The 18,635-nt window shown below is 38.8% G+C and overlaps 2 protein-coding genes across 3 annotated transcripts; one reads left to right on the forward strand and one right to left on the reverse strand.

Moving 5' to 3' along the window:
• The first annotated feature begins 465 nt into the window (after positions 1 to 465).
• MIF4GD (MIF4G domain containing) lies at positions 466 to 9,784 on the forward strand. 2 transcript variants are annotated; one of them, XM_070937574.1, is made up of 6 exons: positions 466 to 542; positions 4,675 to 4,811; positions 5,285 to 5,394; positions 6,751 to 6,906; positions 7,342 to 7,434; positions 8,096 to 9,784. In XM_070937574.1, the coding sequence occupies exons 2-6, from the start codon at positions 4,730 to 4,732 to the stop codon at positions 8,321 to 8,323; spliced, it is 669 nt and encodes a 222-aa protein (XP_070793675.1). In that variant the 5' UTR covers positions 466 to 542; positions 4,675 to 4,729; the 3' UTR covers positions 8,324 to 9,784. The 2 variants fall into 2 exon arrangements, with proteins under 2 accessions (XP_070793675.1, XP_070793673.1); XM_070937572.1 differs by having other exon boundaries at positions 472 to 866.
• Positions 9,785 to 10,457: 673 nt separating this feature from the next.
• On the reverse strand, positions 10,458 to 18,282 carry MRPS7 (mitochondrial ribosomal protein S7). The gene is made up of 5 exons (XM_070937575.1): positions 18,148 to 18,282; positions 17,279 to 17,470; positions 15,785 to 15,848; positions 14,827 to 14,994; positions 10,458 to 13,951 (listed from the first exon to the last, which is right to left on the reverse strand). The coding sequence occupies exons 1-5, from the start codon at positions 18,222 to 18,224 to the stop codon at positions 13,730 to 13,732; spliced, it is 723 nt and encodes a 240-aa protein (XP_070793676.1). The 5' UTR covers positions 18,225 to 18,282; the 3' UTR covers positions 10,458 to 13,729.
• Between the last annotated feature and the right edge of the window lie 353 nt (positions 18,283 to 18,635).

Below are 18,635 nucleotides of genomic sequence, written 5' to 3' on the forward strand. Positions count from 1 at the left end.
GCTGACGACCAGCACTCCAAAATTCCAAATTCCAAATCCCTTACTTTGTTTCTGACTTTGTGTGTTTAACTGGTATTCCTTATTTCTGGTTCAGGCTTTAGCTGCTGGATCACAGATTCTAGTACGGAAAGGCAACCAAATAGATTAACTCTTGCAGGATCCAATCTGGATCGGTCACCGGGACCAGATAGTTCTTCCGAGCCTTCGGATTCATGTTGAAGCTTATCCTGGAGCCCTCTGGTCTGGTCCCGGTGACCGACCCAGATTGGATCCTGAGACACGTAATATTTTGCCCTTCATTCGTGAGGTTAATTCTTGCAAGCAACCTTCAGACCCTTGGTTTAAAGGAGGGTACCTCCATTTGCCAGCAGTAGGCGCTGCTTGCCGGTATACTGTCACCGTTTTTCTCCCTCCTTCCACTTACCCTGGCGAGGAAATGACCTAAGAGGAAGCCTCCGGCTGTGCAAACAAGGAGGGAAGGGTGGGGGAAAAACGCACCCCACTCAGCAGCTGAGTTTTAGGAGTTGCCGTCGGACCCCAAAGTGAGTGAAAAGCCAGGGCGGCCTGCCTGCCGGAGGGACGCGCGACGGCTGCTCGGGTCGGGTCAGCTGGGCGCTTCTGCCGGTGTCGGGGGCCGCCGGGGCCAATACCCGAAGGATGCCCATCCTGCACTTGCACTCCATGCTTGAGCTGCTGCCTTTCTTGCTGCTGCTGCTGCTCTTTTTGGTGGTGGGCTTTTTTCTGATATACCTCCAGCGACCCGAGCCGGACCCCAAAAAGGTTTAGGGATCCCCGGGGGCGTTTTCCCGCGGCAAGATGCCGGCGCGCCCCTGCTGACATCGGAGGCGTGAAAGGCGAGAGAGCAGGTGGGTGTCCTTCCGACTTCTCCTTCTCGCTTTCTCGGGGCTGCCTGAGAAACGGGGGGTGCGGGTCTCTTTGAAGGGGCGGGGCGTTCCCCTTCCCCCCCTTGATAAATTGGCTTCCCTGTTGGAAAAACTGGTTTTTAAAGCACAGGTAAATCCTTGATTTAAACCACCACAATTGAGTCCAAAATGTATGTTTGCTAAGTGACATTGGTTAAGTGAGTTTTGCTTCATTTTATGACCCCTGCAGTTGTTAAGTTAGTAACACGGTTGTTAAGTGAATCTGGTTTCCCCGGTGACTTTGTTTGTCAGAAGATCTCAAAAGGTGATCACGTGATTCCGGGATAAGGCGGCAACCATCATAAATATGAATCACTTGCCAAGCAATTTAATTTTGATCGTGTGACAGTGGAAATGTTGCAATGTTTGTAAGTGTGAAAAATGCTCATAAGTTACTTTTTTCAGTGCCGTTATAACGTTGGAGGGTCACTAGATGGACTGTTGTAAATCGAGGACGACCTGTAGAGTCATCCACCCACACTCAAAGTCTTTGTGGCTGCTTTGCAGGATTAAAACCAATGTTTTATGTGTAGGTATAAAAAAGAAATGAAGAGTAGCTCCGGTTTTGCTCTTTTCTAAGGACTTGGTGAACATATCTGTGTCATATCCTGGGCAACAATATTGAAGTGGTTTGCCGTTAGTTTTTTCCTTTACTCCAAAAGTTACTTTTAGGGTTAGGGTTGGAATAGAACCACGTTTATCATTTATTTAATCTGGGTAGGCACCAATTTCAAATACATGACTCTAAGAGTCATTTACAATGTTAAAATGAATAAAAATATATACATAACACAGCTGGGAAAATAATGAAAAGACATTAACACGATGAGGAGGCAGGCACAGAATCAGGTCTTCAAGGCTTTGTGAAAGGCCAGCAGAGTTGGGGCCAGTCTAATCTCTGGAGGGATGATGTTCCAGAGGTCGGGCATCAGGTAACAGTAGCTCTGGTTTCTATACATGTCAGAACAATCACGGAACAATCAGCAGCCATACTATACTGACTGCTATGCAGAGAAGTAATTGATCTTGAAACCTAACTAGAGGTCACATGCTCTGAATAGGAGAAAGGTTGGTGTGACTGCTCTGGTATGTGTTGAAACTGACTTATCAGTTGGGAATTCTCCATGCAGTAACAAAGCTGGCTGTGCTCTCCCATTAATAGCATTGCTGTGTAATGACAGCAGTTGTCGTAAAAAGGGAATTGTCAAACCCTTAGTAAGTTCATGGCAGTGCATATTGATTGACTTTACATCAGGACTGTCAAACTTACGGCCCGCGGGCCAGATGCGTCACACGCTGGCCACGCCCATACCCAGTTTAGGGAAGGAGGGGAAAAAAGTCCCAATGCGTCACGAGACACCACCGTGACGATGCAAGTTTGACACCCCTGCTGTACATGGAGGCTGCTGTAACTCTGGCTAGTTCCCTCATTTTACACAGGTAAGTTTTTTATTTTATCTTTTGTTTGTTTGATTGCCTGCCTTTTTATTCAAGCAACACACCAACAGCTAGGTGTCACACTAGATTCTACACACCTAAACTCTGTTTTTCCATACAGAGACAACAGTAAAGCAATAGAGAGAGAGAGACTGCCTTCCATAAAATAAAAAATTGAGGCAAGCCCCCAATCCACTCAGAAACTCAATTCAGGGCATTAGTTGAAGATCTCCATGGTTTGAAGGTCTGCCTGTCTCCTTATGCATTTCTTTATATATTGACAAGTGACCCCTCGTGGATTCTCAAAAACAGAGATCTCCATAAGAATGCCTCAGTTACAGACAGCTTTCTGAGAGGGAAAGGCTTGGTATCTCTTTGATTATATCTTGTTGCTTAAGGAAGATTTTATTTTCTCAAACCTTTGGGTTTTTTAAAAACTCTGTTTTATCTTTGCTAAGGAATTCATACTCTGCTTTTCATCTCCTGTTTCAAATGATGACTTTTTTAGAATTGTGGACTTTTTTATTTTTTTTGGAAGCCATTTGAAAAATGGTTTGTTTATCAGTAATTCAGTATAATTATTTATGATTAAAAATAGCTGCTATGAAGCATAAAAACTAGAGAATATTAACAGTGCTTTTTAAAATAATTGCTGTGTTTTGATGATACCATAAAGCTATCCAAAAGCAGGCCTTTGAATGCTGCCTCCAACTATTCCTTTTTGGAATTCAGTTCACTGAATTAGAGTGTAATTTGTTTAATTCATACTTTGAATATGTTCCATTTATCTGGGTTCATGCAACATACTAAGCCAGAACACCCATATTATGGCTTAGTTTGTTGTGTATCTTCCTGTGCTATAGTATGTCCCTATTTTTCTCAGTTCACGGATAGCAAACCTTGCAGGATTTTCTTATCGCATTACTGCAAATCAAGAGGGATCAAGCAGAGCATCTCATACTATGAAGCTGTGAATTCCTGGGCGAATCTGGGGGAGATTACTTTGTCTTTTTTAGGCTTGCACAAGAAAATGCTTTTCCAGACAGAATACTGAAAGACTTCCAGCTTTGCACATTTCACTTTATCTCCAGCAGATGGCAGGGGTTTACTTTTTCCCAGTGCTTTATTTCCTTGAAGGGGGGCTTGGTGGACAAGGGGTGATCAGAGTTATAAGTATGAAAAAGAGGAAATACTGGCTCACCTTTCTTCTCTCATTTTCTGTCTTCCCTTGGCCCAACTGGAAAAAGTCAGGGAGCAAGGCAGGGCAAGGAATACTCCAGTTGTTCCACATTTGTCTTTAGTAGAAAGAGATGTACATATTCAATTAGTATGATAGTAGCGGAAATAAGTACATATATAGATTGCCTGTCAGCTTTTTGAGGGTGCTGACCCCGGTGTTCCTCCCTCTTAGCCAGACAGGCTGGAGCTGCTGATAGTAGTTTTGCAGCTTCTGAAGGATTACACAGATTCATTTGTTTTAGGGAGTCGTGATACCAGAATGATCAGGAATTCCTGATATCCCCTAACTCAAAAAAATTAAATGGGAAAGGCAGTGGTTAGGTAGCAGAAGAGATACAAGCAAGGGTTTCATTAAGTTAAAGGAGAAGAATTCAAGACAAGGGAACATATTGATGGATGGATTTCAGGAATGGTACTTTACAAAGAATTGTTAACATTTGGGATGGAAAGGTGAACAGATGAAATTGAACAAGGAAAGTGAAACAGAGATACTGATGTAGGGATATAGGGACCAAGAAGTAGACTGCTCAGGATCCCCAATACCAGATGTTAACTGGGAAGTTAATAGAATATTAATACGATTGCTCTTCTTCTTTGAACATACCTTCCAACCTCTATTCTTTGAATAGATTCCAGATCTCCAAAATGTTTTCCATGGATTCCTGTCATGTCTTGTCAACTCACTTTTGCCTGACTGAGCAAAAACAGAGGAATTTTGATGACCGAGCAGTCTGCTTGGCCCTGGATTCAGAAACTGTGCATTTGGCTTACTGGAGTAGGGGAGCCAATGATGTTAGATTGTTTTGCACACTGAAGCACCTTATTTTCAAATAATAGAGGAAGGAACAGGAACAGCAATTATTCAATTGGAGTACTAGTTGTTTGTGTTGGAAGAGAATCTTCCCCAGGTTTGTTTTTTCTTCATTTGTTATCCAAGGGTTTTATTTCCTTTTATTAACTCCAGTAGTACTGTTTTTCCTCTTTGCATGGGTTATAGAGCCTCATCTAGGGAAGAACCAATACATATCTATCTCTGGTCCAAAGAAACTGTTTATGGTCTCTCCTTTCTCCACAGGTCCTGCTAACTCAGCAGCTTCCCTGACCTAATAGCACTTGAAAGAGGGAAAGGGATGGAGGAAACAAGCAAAGAGGACTATAAAATATATTCATTTGATTCAGAAGTTCAGCAGTTACTGAAAACAGCACTCAAAGGTTAGTAGCTCTTTCTCTGTCCCCCCACTTTGCCTTTCCATTCCTTCCTTGGCCCCCAAACACACAATCTTTATAGAGTTTATAAACAAATGAAGAAGATTGTCTGCTGCCATGAAAATCTTCTGATTCCTTAAACTCTGCCCCAGAGACTTTTTCTTCAGAAGCTAAAGAGGGCACACGCATAGGTAAGACCTTTTCTGCAGTTGCACCCAGTTGTTGACTAATCTAATCCAAAATACACACTTGGCATTTATTTTATTGAACTTTTGGCCACTGTGTACTTCAGCACACTTGTAAGGCATGCAAGTAGGAAAAACTGGCATATCCCAGTTCCTATTTTTGCCCACTGAACTTTTTGGTACGTGTCTCCAAGTTCACTTGGAATGGTGTTTGATGTGGCACTGCTGTAATTTCTGTCAAATAGATTTACATTCCTTTCGATCTAAAATTGAGTGTTGCCTCTTCTTCTGTAGATCCCAGCAGCGTGGATCTGGAGAAAGTGGCCAATATAATTGTGGACCAGTCCTTAAAAGATTGTGTATTCAGTAAAGAGGCAGGGCGCATCTGTTATGCCATCACTCAGGTGAGAGACTGTATAGTCCTTCTGAGAATTAGTAAGAAGTTTAATGCCATTTTCCACATTCAACTACCATATACTTTGGATTCTGTTTGTCAATATGCAGCGTTGTTTTCATGCCTGTGAATGGGGTGGGATGATGTTCCCATTTCTAGTTTGAGATAGATTTGTATAATGTAATATAATATAAGATAGTAATAACAATACAATAATGCTATCCTCCCCTCATAATATGGTGTGTGTGTGTGTATGTATGTATGTATGTATATATATATATATATATATAACTATACACATATATACACTTAATATACTATAATAATATAACACAACACAGTGTAATTAATTAATTCCATATAAAGGAGCCTGTAGGTTATATTAAAGCAGGGTTCTGGGCATGCCTGTCATTCAGCAGCCATGCTTCCTTTCCACAGATGGAGCTTGGCTTGGCCTGACCCGCAGAACATGTTTGGCAACCAGCCCAGAGGAGAGGATAGAAGCTGAATCTATCCCTTCAACTATAGCCCCTGACTTGGTGAGCAAAACTCATTAAATAACCCATTTAAGTTTTGCCTCCCTCCACATTTTGTGACCCTAGAGGCTCCTGCTTCTTTAGGCATGTTTTGTCTTCCTATGCTTGGGGTTTGAACAGTGTGGGTGAGAGAGAGAAACAGAGGTAGGGCACAGATCTCCTTTCCAAGCCCAGTTGCACTGAAATAGCAAAAGGCGGGAAATTTTGTACTGTATTCAAGTACATGGGACAGGACTGTATTACAATATCACATGTGTTTTGTCACTTCTCACCACTGTACAAATGCCTACGAGATAAAAATCCACCAATGTTTCCTCAAGACCTGGAAGCAGATGTGCAAGGCATGATATCTACTGGTTGGGAGGCAGTTTATAGGAAATTTTGTTAGAGTAACTTTAACCTAATTCTTCCTTTCCAGTCTCCTAATTTCACGATTTAGAGGCATAGGAAAAATACTGGATTCTTCCTCTACGCCTGGGCCTCTTGAGCTGGGAGGTAATCCAAGCAAATCAAGGAGAAAAACTTCAGAGGCCCCAATTGTACATGTTCAGGGTGCTTTCAAATTTCAATTCCAATAGGAATGGAGATACATCTCGTGCATGTCACTCTCTTTTGACAGCTGGGGATCACTAGTTCCCTTCACTATCCTTTTCCTCACTGACCCCTTTCTTGGTCTCTTGTTTGTGTTCACGGACTGTCTGGGTCAGAGTTGAGCAACTGCGATGCTGTACATGTGAGCAATGTAAAAGGAACACGGACAGCGATTTCTTTTGAGTGCATATAGCTTATATAGCTTTCCCTTGGGCTTAACAGCTTGATGTTTATCATAGGTGGAAAGCAAACAAACAAGCCAAAGTATCTTCCGGCGGTGCCTTCTCAACCGACTGCAGCAAGAGTATAAGGACCGTGATGAGTTGCGAGCCCATTCCCTCCAAGCCTGGATCTGCTATGTCACTTTTATCTGTAACATCTTTGACTACCTGAGGGTAAGGGGATCCTATTGAGAACACCCAAATGCCTCAGATCAACATTCAGAGTGGCCTGGTTTTGATTCATGTCTCTTTTCCCCCAAAACTTACTTTAAGTAACTTCAGTATACGGTAGTCCACAACCTATGACCATAACTGAGTTCAGAATTTCAGTCATAAATTGTTGCAACCATAAGTCAAGGCATCATGTGACCAGAGCCGGGGGGGGGGAGGGGGGGTTACACTTTTTGTTGTGATCATTAAGCAAACATCTAAATCAGTGAAAAATACCATGAGCTTTTCTTCTGCACTGCTTTTAATTAATTAACAATACATTTACTTGCTTAGTTTTTTTTAAAATATCCAAGTGGTGATAAGAAGTTGAAGATTGGGGGTGGGGGTTAATCATTCCAAAATGTTTATGAATATGACATGTCCACAATCTGTTAACAGGTCAACAATATGCCCATGATGGCATTGGTGAATCCTGTTTATGACTGCCTCTTCCGATTGGCACAGCCTGATAGTTTGCAGAAAGAGGAAGAGGTGAGTTTTCTTGGAATAAACCGTGGATAACATGGACTCTGTTAAATCACAGCTCGGGTGAATAATTAAAACTAAAAGAAAAGGGAAAGGTGGAATAAACTTGAAGAAAGTCTTTTCTTATGGAGTGGAGTTGGGGATTACATGTAAGGTAGTTATGAATCAAGGGGTTACTGTGTATGTTAGAAAGTATGAATTGGTGGCAATTAGGTTGTTGTGGATGCATATGAAAGTAGGGATCAATTGGTTAGTGTCAGATGCATGTTACATTCCAATTCCACATGGAATTCCAATGAAAGAATCAGAACTTTTGCATGAAGTTGCAAAATATTTTGAATATATACTATAGCAAGAGTACTGAAAAAGTTATTGAACCATTCAGAGTCCCAAGAAGGAATGAGAATGGATATTGTTTAATGAGAATATGTTTAAAAGTACATACTTTAAATATAAAACGATTCCTATATGCACCTGGAAAAGAAATAATTGCCATAATCCTTGGCTGGAATGGCTACATCTGGATGGCACTAGCTGGAGGACAGGTGAGGTACGCCTGAACTGCATTTATTTTTGTGGGTGGGTAATGGGCTGGAAGAGACGCCTCAAGGACATGTCTGGTAATGCTCTCAATTCTTCAAGATGTTCATTGCTTTCTTGCCTTAAGGTGGACTGCCTGGTGCTGCAGCTGCACCGCATTGGTGAGCAACTTGAAAAGATGAACAGTCAGAGGATGGATGAGCTCTTTTCCCTTCTGCGTGATGGATTCCTTCTGCAAGAGGGTCTCAGCTCTCTGTCCCAATTGCTACTCCTGGAGATCATTGAGTTCCGGGCCACTGATTGGAAAATGACAGCAGCAGCCCAAAAGTATTATTACAGTGAGGTCACCGACTGAACACTTGAAGCACCAGCAAAGCCTGCATTCGCACCATTTTCACCAGCAAACTTTACACCAAAGCTGCAACTTATATGGTTTTTTTTTTTGAAATTCCTAGCCCTTTTGTTATAGAATATGTGCCCTGCTCCTTTGTGCCAAGGAACTGCTGCCTAAAACTGAGGAGCTGAGAGAACACTTAAAAAAAAGAAAGTAGCAGATACTTGGCCACTGCTGCTCCTGTTGTATTGCACTAAATACTGGCTTGTATTATGTCGTTTTGCAGGCTAGGCTAGTATTTTACAAAGGGAGGTTTTCTCTCCCTTATTTTCCATTTAGCAACATAAATGGCAGGTTTTAAAAACTAGCCTAGGAATCATTTCACATAAACTTCAAAGAAATGCCAACTCTTTCTGTTCTGTATTGGTAAAGCTTGTTTCGCTTAATATTTGGTAACTGGCCTGTTTATCCTTTTTTGAAAAAGGAAAATAATTCTGTGATCAAAGCTCAAGTGTTATTTGCTTCTTTGTAACCAAGCTTTCTCCAATGGAACTATTAATCACTCTGAAATCCAAGCAATGCCCAGACAAGACTAGTCTGAAATCAAAATGTTTCTTTTCTCCTCGACTATAGGAAACTAGTCTGACAAGGAGTGGTTAATATTGCATAATAAGGGAGATTTTGATGGACAACCTTATCACTTCCAACCAGCATATAAAATGGCATAATCCAAGAAGGGCTACTTTGATAGTTATGGTAATCCTTTCCCAGCTAAATGCAAAATCTATCACAATAAAAAGGATTATCTTATGGGGAAAAAATAGGATGAGAAAGGAGACAGTTTCTCTCTCCCTTTTCCACCTCCCCCTTAAGCAAAACTTAATTAAACATGGTAATTAAACATGCAATTTAGATTCCTTAAAGGCTGCAGAGTTCTCTCCTTGAATAAAGGGGCAAATATTTTTATTAATGTGGGTTTCTTCAACACAATACCTTCCAGGTGTGAATTTTAACCCTATGGAAGTTCAAATCCAAAGCATCTGATGGGCACCAGATTGTGGAAGTCCATCAGAGTATAGTATGCGCTAAGAAGCTACTGCCCATGAATCCTTGAGGCTTCAGAAGGATAGCTCTGGTTTTTATCTGACACTGCAACAGCACTTTTTTTTAAAAAGAGGCTATCATTGGGTACTTTAATCTTTCTCCAAGTATAGGAAAATACTATGCAAATATTTTCCACTGGCAGCCTTCAGCTTCCTTCCAAGCTAGGTCAGATTTTAGCTAAGGTGGCATCTTCTGCCTCCAGAAGATGCAAAGCAACAGACTTTTACAAAGCCACAGCAGAATTAGCTCTTTTGGGGAATAGGTAACAATTTATTTTATAACATTTCTCTCCAACAATACTTTAAACCAATGTACTGTAAATTTATCTTAAGAGAATTGGTTCTGTTTGGAACTTTTATAAAATATTTTACACTTCTGCCTCCATTCTTTTTTTTATTCTAGACCAAATTAAATCAGGGAATAATCATTAAGCTAGAGGCATGAGATGACCTTTCATCAGACAGAAACCATAAATAATATCCTATATGGAATCAGCAAAACATGTTGCTACCTGAAGTGCTTATTATTCAAGATTCTAGCCTTTCAGTTTATTCATTTTGTCTTTCTAATCATGAAGGTTTCTCCAAGAATACTATACTTACAAAGAGTTGAACTGACAACTCATATATAGTGGTATGTCAACTTTACGTTAATGGTATGTCAATCTTTGGAAAGTAGTCAGTTTTGCCATGGAAACACTTGATATAAGGGTATTGGTATGTAGAGCAACATTTATCAATTCACTAGTTTTATAATCTTTATCATTCTCAAAACATCATACAACAACTCATCCTCGCTCTGTTCTATATGTGGAAAAATTAAAGGATCAGAAAGTATCCAATTAATTCATGGTATGTTGCTGAATAGATACAACTGGATTATGGGCTAGTTCAATCATGTCAGGACAATCAGATTGTATTCCAAAGATAAATGGATATCCATTCCTAAGTAAGACACATCTGTATTTTTGCAAATCACATTAATAGGGTTTCAGCATAGTCACTTCACACATTTATGTCTCTATCACTATCAAGAAAAGAACAAAGGCTGATTAAAATTGTGAGGATATTTACTCTTCAAAGGGAGAATAGGGTTGTGTACATATGAAATTGTGACAGAAATATGGGAAGTAATCAGAAAATAAAGCTATGCCAGCAGATCTGAAAACTGACATAATGCCTAGGAGACTGGAAGTGGTCAGTTTACATTCCAATAGCAAAGGGGATTTAACAGCGTGCAATTATTATACACTATCCCTAATTTGATATGCTACAGAAATAACACTTAAAAACATCCAATATAGAGTTCTACATGAAAAATAGATGCCAGATATTCAAGCTGGCTTTAGAAAAGGCCAAGGAATACAAGACATTATTCCTCATGTACTCTGCATAATTGAGAAAGGCAAAGCATACTGAAAAGCAATTAGTATTTCCACTGATTAAAGAAAGGCCGTTGAGTCTGCTGATTGTGTCAAGCTATGCATTTGCATGCTATGCATGAGCATTTTCTATGCTCATTGTGCAATGAGCTTAGAAAAATAGGACTCCCAAAACATTTCACTGTCCTCATGAGAAACCTGTTCACAGATCAATAAGCCACAAAATGGTCTGAACATGGTGAAACAGATGCTCTAGACTGGCAAAAGAGCGAGGCAAATCTGCATATTCCTGTTTGTTTATTCAACCTACATGCTGAATATTTATTGAGGGAAGCTAGATTGGAAAATACTATATATGTTTTTAACACTCGAGGAAGAGACGTAAATAACCTCCACTATGCTAATAATACTATTCTGATTAGGAAAAATGCAAAGGATCTACAAGCTCTAGCAATAAGGGTCAAGGAGTACAGTAGGAATCTGGAACTAAAATATAAAGAATACCAAGCTAATGACAATAGGTAGGACAATCAACCTTAGAATTGACTGATACAGAAGGTATCTTCTTCTGCCTTTTAGGATCAGCCAAGAAAAATAAACAAAAAATAAGAAATAAGTTGTAGACTAGAGCAAACCATGAAGATATTGGAAAAGATATTCAGATGCTGTGATGTGTCAAAACTTACAGAATAGTGCAGCAATACTATTCCCTGTGACTTTAGGGAAAAAGGGGAAGAAGCAGAACATAGACACTTTTGAAGGTTGGTTATTGGAGATAATTTCTGAGAATACCATAGCCAAAAACCAATGGATTATCGAATAAATCAACCCAGAGTTCTCATATAATTCCTTGACAAATTCCTTGTGTGTCCAATCACACTTGGCCAATTATTCTATTCTGTTCTGTTCTGTTCTATTCTATTCGAAGCACACATGATCACAATCAAATAATTCTAGTTTGGACAAATTATGCAAAAACCTAGTTCTGGAGAAGGCGCCAATGCTGGGAAAGATAGAAGGACGGAGAAAACGACCACCACTCAGCAAAGTCCACTTAGTTACAGTGACAGTGAATGCATTGCTGGAAAACCTGAAGAACTAGGTTAGGAACAAATTAATACAGGGAAAATTTATGTGGCTACCAAGAGCTGAAACTAACTAGATGGCACATATTTAATCAATCACACATGAAATGCCTGCAGGAAAAGGTTAATGCAACAACATATTTATAGTAACAATTATATGCTTTTTCCACAATGAATACTGGTACTTACAATGCAACTCCTCAGATGAAAGCTCTCTGGCCTTATTTAATGATTCATGGTATACACTTCATCCTTCATCTAGATCAGGGGTGTCAAACTCGTGGCCTGTGGGCCAGATGTGTCACACACTGGCCACCCCCACCCCCATTTTAGCGAAAAGGGGAAAAGGTTGTGATATGTCACGTGATGATGCGAGTTTGACACCCCTGATCTAGATTCTCCAAGTACAGAATTACCTTGAAATTTTTAAGCTTGGCTCCCCATTTCCCAAATTAACTTATCATTGATAAGTTCACAACACAATTGTCATATCCTTAGTAGCTTGTAGAGAAGATGGGGGGATTCTATACTTAAAAAAACCTAGAAACTCAGCATCTTCCAATATTTGAGAAGGACTAAATGTGATAATTCCAAGATAGCCCATAAAGGCACATTTCTGTTTGCCATTTTTAATTCAAGGAAAACAATATACTTTGTGGTAAAAGTTTTCTTTTATGGGAATGGGAATTTACCACTTCAGGCCGCCTATTACACTGGTTGACCATGGAACAAAGTTATGTCCAACCTTGACAGAGATTTCTGGGGTTTTGAATGTATAAGAAACTTACTTCTGGACCTGGTGACTGATGATTTTTACCAGAGGCAAATTATTTTCCCCCAAATACTATTTTTAGTTCCATCTAACCAATTCTGTTGCTAATAATACTTTAAATTCAGTTTGATAATTTATCTTTAGGTATCGCTGATGCCCCTGAAACCACTCAGATACAGATTAAAAAATCAGATCACCCCTAAATGCAGCCAAGCAAATTAATGTTACCTAAAAATAAAAAGGGTTTTAACCTAGTAATTTATTATTTTCTTCTAAAGAAGTTCATTATTGCTGTAATTCCTACACCAGGTTTAGGTCATCTGTTATATATATTTCATTAATAAATGGAAATATTAAAATGTTTGGCATTCTTGCTTGCTACCTCCAGAAGGTATCAGCAAGCTTGAAATATTTCATTCAAGTAGAATTCGTGTGTTGTAGATAAGGGGTTTATAATTTAAAATCAGTACATGTTATTTAAATAGAAATGAGGTAGAATAAGCTATATAGTAATTATTATACTGGATGCAGACAGATAAGATTTTTGGCAACCCACCACCACTCATTGTATTTTAAGGATAAAAATTGTGTCATTTATTCTGCCCATGAGATAACATATATGTAAACAGAGACATTCATTCTACTGATCTCTCATTCATGTTATTTTCAGCAAAGAACCTACAATATTAAGGTTTTTCTTCACGAGATATACAAGGATCAAATCAGAAAGTTTCCATTTTTACTATTTTTCAGCTCTGATCGCCTTCAATCACCTGCTTGTTTGTTAGTTTTCCAAAACATGAATGGAAATTGATGAACACAAGAGTTGAAAATAAACAATGATTTGTATTTATATCATTTGGGACGTGACATACTCAAAACCACTCCCTATGTGAGCTTGAAAAGGGGGACCCTGATTTTCTTCAGCTCATATTCTTTGATGAGAGTTGAATGAGAAGCAGGCAATTTTCTGCTCAGATTAGTGATATGCAAAGAAAAGCAAATGGAATTAGAACAACGAAAAGTTGTCTTTTCTGGTAGCAAAAGCCTTAAGTCATCATACACTGGATCCAACAGCACATTCTTTACGCCCATCGATAATGAGCAAAGGCCCGGTTAGCTTCTGCCATTTTGTGCAACTCATGCTTTTTTTTTATCACGTTGCCATTATTGTTGGAGGCTTCCAGCAGCTCATTTGAGAGCTTTTCAGGCAGTAATGTTCGCCTGTGCTTGTTTTCTCTGCATTCTGTGATCATCCACTTCATGGCTAAGAATCTCCGCCGACTAATCTTTAAAGGAGTTGGTACCTGAAAAAAGCAAAAGGCGGGGTTCAATATACTTTACTATCATAGCACGCTAATTAAATTTACAACAAACCTACATATTTGTCTTCAAAAAAATGTTGAAATCAAGAGTTCTGTTACAAAAAGTATTTAATGCTGTGTGAATATTTTGCATGTGTTATGGTTTGCTTTTGGTATGCCACCCAGATACAAAACATGTTGCAAAGCAACATCAGGGTGGCCCTATAAATCAGTGCAACAATTCTGGGATCTCAACTTAGAACTAAAGTGGATGAAGACTGTCTTCCGCAATGTTATGAACTTTTCAAAATGCAAGAGGAAATTCTCAGAATTTTTTTTGTCTTATATATAAATATACAGAAATGTATGCAAGAATATGGGTCCACTGAAAATGATGCCATGCAATTTTAAGGCAACTCAAAAGAAAAAAATTGCAAGTAAACTTTTGTCTCAATAAAATTTATGTAGCACAAATTCAGTGTAGTATTGCTTTTTCTGACAGCAGCAAACCTGCCAATCCATAGATGGAAACAGAAGTATCTTGAATCCCAATGGAACCATGAATTTTTATACTATTGATCTAATTTCATATTTAAGTTACAAAACATGCAAACCCAACTTGGTTGAGTTGGAGGAAATTAGATGTTCCTGACACCAGAGTGTTAGTTCTTTAAAGGACTCATTACCTATTTTATAAACCATCATATTGTTTGGTTTTGGCTTGGCTTGGTTTGGTTGGATAGGTGATTGTGGTTTATAAGCTGGTATTTATAACTATGTATTATGTGCAAAGTTGGTCATTGTGGCAGTGTCACTAAATAATGGTTTTAAAAACTCAATGCATTCTGTTAACTCGGCATTCTTTATTTATACCTTACCTGATACTTTTTACCTCCTCTTATGATACCTGAAAGCCCAATTACAGGTTGGCAGTTTTCGATTGCTTGATGGAAGATTTTGTAAGGGTTGCACTCAATTTTTTCTTTCATTTCCTCATCTGCTTCATGATATTTCGCAAGTTGCTTCCTTTTAATGGCCTCTAAAGTCTTAATCACAAACAAAAATAAAGGAAGGATTGCTCACTCAGCAATACAATTTATTCAACATGGAACTAATTTCTATATGCAGATGGACACTAATCAGTGTTACAAAACACATCTTGTTTTGCACAGGGTATGCAACTTACAAATCCATGACATTTGAGAAAGATTCAAAGATCAAAACCCCAACCTCTCCTTGACTACTAGATGTAACAAAGATTTTCTCAGTTCTCAAAGCTATTGACTTCTAAAATTATACTGTCTATCAAAATGGCCTTAAAAAGCATAATTATAAATTAGAATGAATATACAGTGACACACATGCATACACTTATGTTTTTTTTAGATAATTATATATACTGTACAATTGTACAGTACATTCTATTTGTTTCTGTATTCTTTCTCTTACTTTTTAAGCACTTGTTATGGCTTTTTTTGATAATGTACTGTATCTTTGTTTTTTGTTACTTTTGTCTTTTTGTTTTCCTGTCATCTTTTAAAAGCAATAAAAATTATTTAAAAAAAAGAAAATTAAAAAGGCCTTAGAAAAATTCCGACCCTGCTTCCACAATAATTCTGAAAGGCAGGTTTAAAAATATGGTGCATTATCAGGGACCTACATATAATTTATGATTCTTTTGACATTTGGTAATAAGCAAACCGAGGAAATAACTGAATATGCAATAGATTATTAAAAGAAGGATAAGCACTTTTTAATATAATCATGAAATAGGGATATTATTTCCTTCCCATATGGGCAATAATCAAGGAAAAGCATGTGAAACATAAATTGTACCTGATTCATGAGGGTACGTGCCAAAATTTTATCGCTTCCTTTCATCATCATGTTAATGAATCTGCTGTAATGACAAAACAGAAGTGTGATAGTCTTCAACTGAAACCATCCGTTTAATGATGTTTGAAGTTATGATGACACTGAAAAAAGTGACTTGTGGCCAGTCCTCAGACTGATGACTGTTGTACTGCCTCCTCCTCCTTTATCACATAATCAAAATTTGGGCACTTGGCAACCACTATGTATTTATTACAGTTACAGTGTTTCAGGGTCATATGATCACCATTTCCAATGTTCCCATCTGGCTTCCAACAATCAGAGTGGAAATCTGGATTCACTTAATGAATCCAGTGGTGCTTAGTGGTGCACTTAAGAACTGCAATGGTTTGGTTAAACACCATGGCAAAAAGGTCATAAATCAGGTGTGATTCACTTAACAACCTCCTTCCTTTGCAATGGAAATTCTGGTCCCAATTGTCATAAGTTAAGGACTACTTGTAGTACTCAATCATCTAAGTATGATTCCATAACATATTAAGTAACTAATACTCTCCAACTTATAGATATTATTTGAAAACATAAACAAACAATTGGATGGATCAACAATGGCTGTGCAAACTCAAGATAATATTCAAAAGTAGGAAATAATAGTTGGATTGATTTGCAACATGATGAATTGAAATCTGATTTGGAACCTGAGCTGCTGCTGTCAGATGTGAAAAAGAAAGCACTTGGTTTGAAAAATGCACATCTGCCACAAAAGATTAAAAGGAATATGAATACTAAAAATTCAGAAATATGGAATTGATGAAGGATGGACTGGACTTTCTTGGCAAGAGAAATGCTGTGTTTTTAAGGAGAATTTTTCAACAATGAATTCTACAGAGACATTTACAACAGAGACTAATGAACTTTGGAAATGAGATGCAATTGTTGGGAAAGTTCCCAATTAAAAACCTAAGGAAAAGTTTCATTATTAAGAACCATATGGGGATATTTGATCCTGGACAAATCAGGGATAATGATTGGGGTAATTTGTGGTAAATAAACTGTTGTAAACTTTCTACAAGTAATTTATAGGAAACAGACTATTAACAGAAGGCTCTGAATTCTAACTTTTTGTTGTTTAACCTGTTAACTATTTTTTCTTTCAAATATATAAAGTAAAGTCAATTGTATTGCAAATAGATGTAGAAGCTTATAAATTTTGAACTTGCTGCAAACAATTTGTCAGTATTTAATTAAGAGGGATGTTTTTGTTTTTTGACCTTTTTATTTCACTTTTTTAACGTTCTTGTTTAGTTTTGTCTCTATCAATTTCTTTTGAATTATGTATTTTTATCCTTTGAATAAATTATTTTATTTTATTTATTTTTTATTCTTTTTCTATTTTTAAATAATTTTTCCTGCACCACTTTTTTATTTTTAGTTTGTATCATTATAAATGTAATTTTTAATATTAATTAGTATTAAAATTAAAAAAAAAACCCAAACCTGATCGCGGGATCATAAAACACAGAACTGGTGATGCTGGATTCGGTGGCTTTTATCGGCTGGATTGTTTTCAACTGCCGTTTATTTTTTTCCTCCTCTGACATTTCCTCTGGAGATTTACGGTAACTTTCTTTATTCACTTCTGGATCAATATATGTAGGATTGTATCGGGTCCACCTGACTTGAGTCAGCCTACAAAGGATTTGATGAGCAGAAAACGGTTGTCAACACCGAGATTTTCAACCTCCAGGACATGAAAATTTAGAATGCTGCATGTAAGCTCCCTTTCTCAGATGCAAGTCTCTCTGGTCCAGTCTCTCGGGTGCAACGCCCAACGTTAGCCCAAACAAAAGTGAGCGGAAATAAACCCAGTTGGTCCCAATGAGTTTAGGCCAGAGGTCTTCAAACTTGGCAGCTTTAAGACTTGTGGACTTTAAAACTTGTGGACTTCAACTCCCAGAATTCTCCAGCCAGCATAACTGGCTGGAGAATTCTGGGAGTTGAAGTCCACAAGTCTTAAAGCTGCCAAGTTTGAAGACCTCTGGTTTAGGCATTGCATGCTACTTGGCTGACCTTGAAAAGCTTAAAAGGGGAAAAGAAGCCACGCAAACCGCTTGCAGAACATTGCATGATTGTGGCCACGTTAGGAGACGAGGGTAATTTAATTTTAATTTCACAGAAGGCATTTGAGGATTTCCTCCCACCGTTTCTATGCACCTTCCCGCCTGGCATGCATGCTGCTTGCGAGGAGCCATAATGCTAAATTGTCATTCTGGTTAGGGAACCAAAATGAAATCCAACCCTCCTCTCTCCGTTGCATGGCATCGTCTCAAGCCTTTCACTTTCTTTGCTGCTCCTCCCTTCCTTACCCGGGGAGCCAGAGCTTCCGAGAGCCACGAAGTTGCTGGACCAGGCGCCCCACTTTCTCCATCGCGGGGGACGCCATCTTCCTTCAGGACCTCATCGAGGGCTGTCCAAAGGACCGCCAGGGGGAGGAGCTCCGTTGCTCTGGAAACGGCCTTCCGGGGAAGGGGCTTCCCCCCCCTCCATTCCATGAGCCTTTGTGACGTAGGCATCAGCGGGGAAGTTCTGCAAAAAAAAAAAAAAAACCCAGGCGGCCGAGTCCTTCTTTGCTTTTTAACGTGCTTAAACGGAGAGGGTTATCCTTGCTGAGACAGCTGGATATGCTAACGTTCCTTTCTTGGTGCGTGCGCTGGCTGGGGGATTCTGGGAGTTGAAGTCCACCCATCTTCAAGCTACCAAGGTTGAGAAACACTGGCCTAAAGAAAGCGGTTCTAGGGAAAACGCAACTGAGCAAGTCGGCTGGGATGGGACTTGGAACTACAGCTCCCAAAAT

The sequence above is a fragment of the Pituophis catenifer genome, unplaced genomic scaffold, assembly GCF_029215685.1.
Source record: "Pituophis catenifer annectens isolate HBS135680 unplaced genomic scaffold, rPitCat1.0.hap2 SCAF_2, whole genome shotgun sequence".
Classification (NCBI taxonomy): domain Eukaryota; kingdom Metazoa; phylum Chordata; class Lepidosauria; order Squamata; family Colubridae; genus Pituophis; species Pituophis catenifer.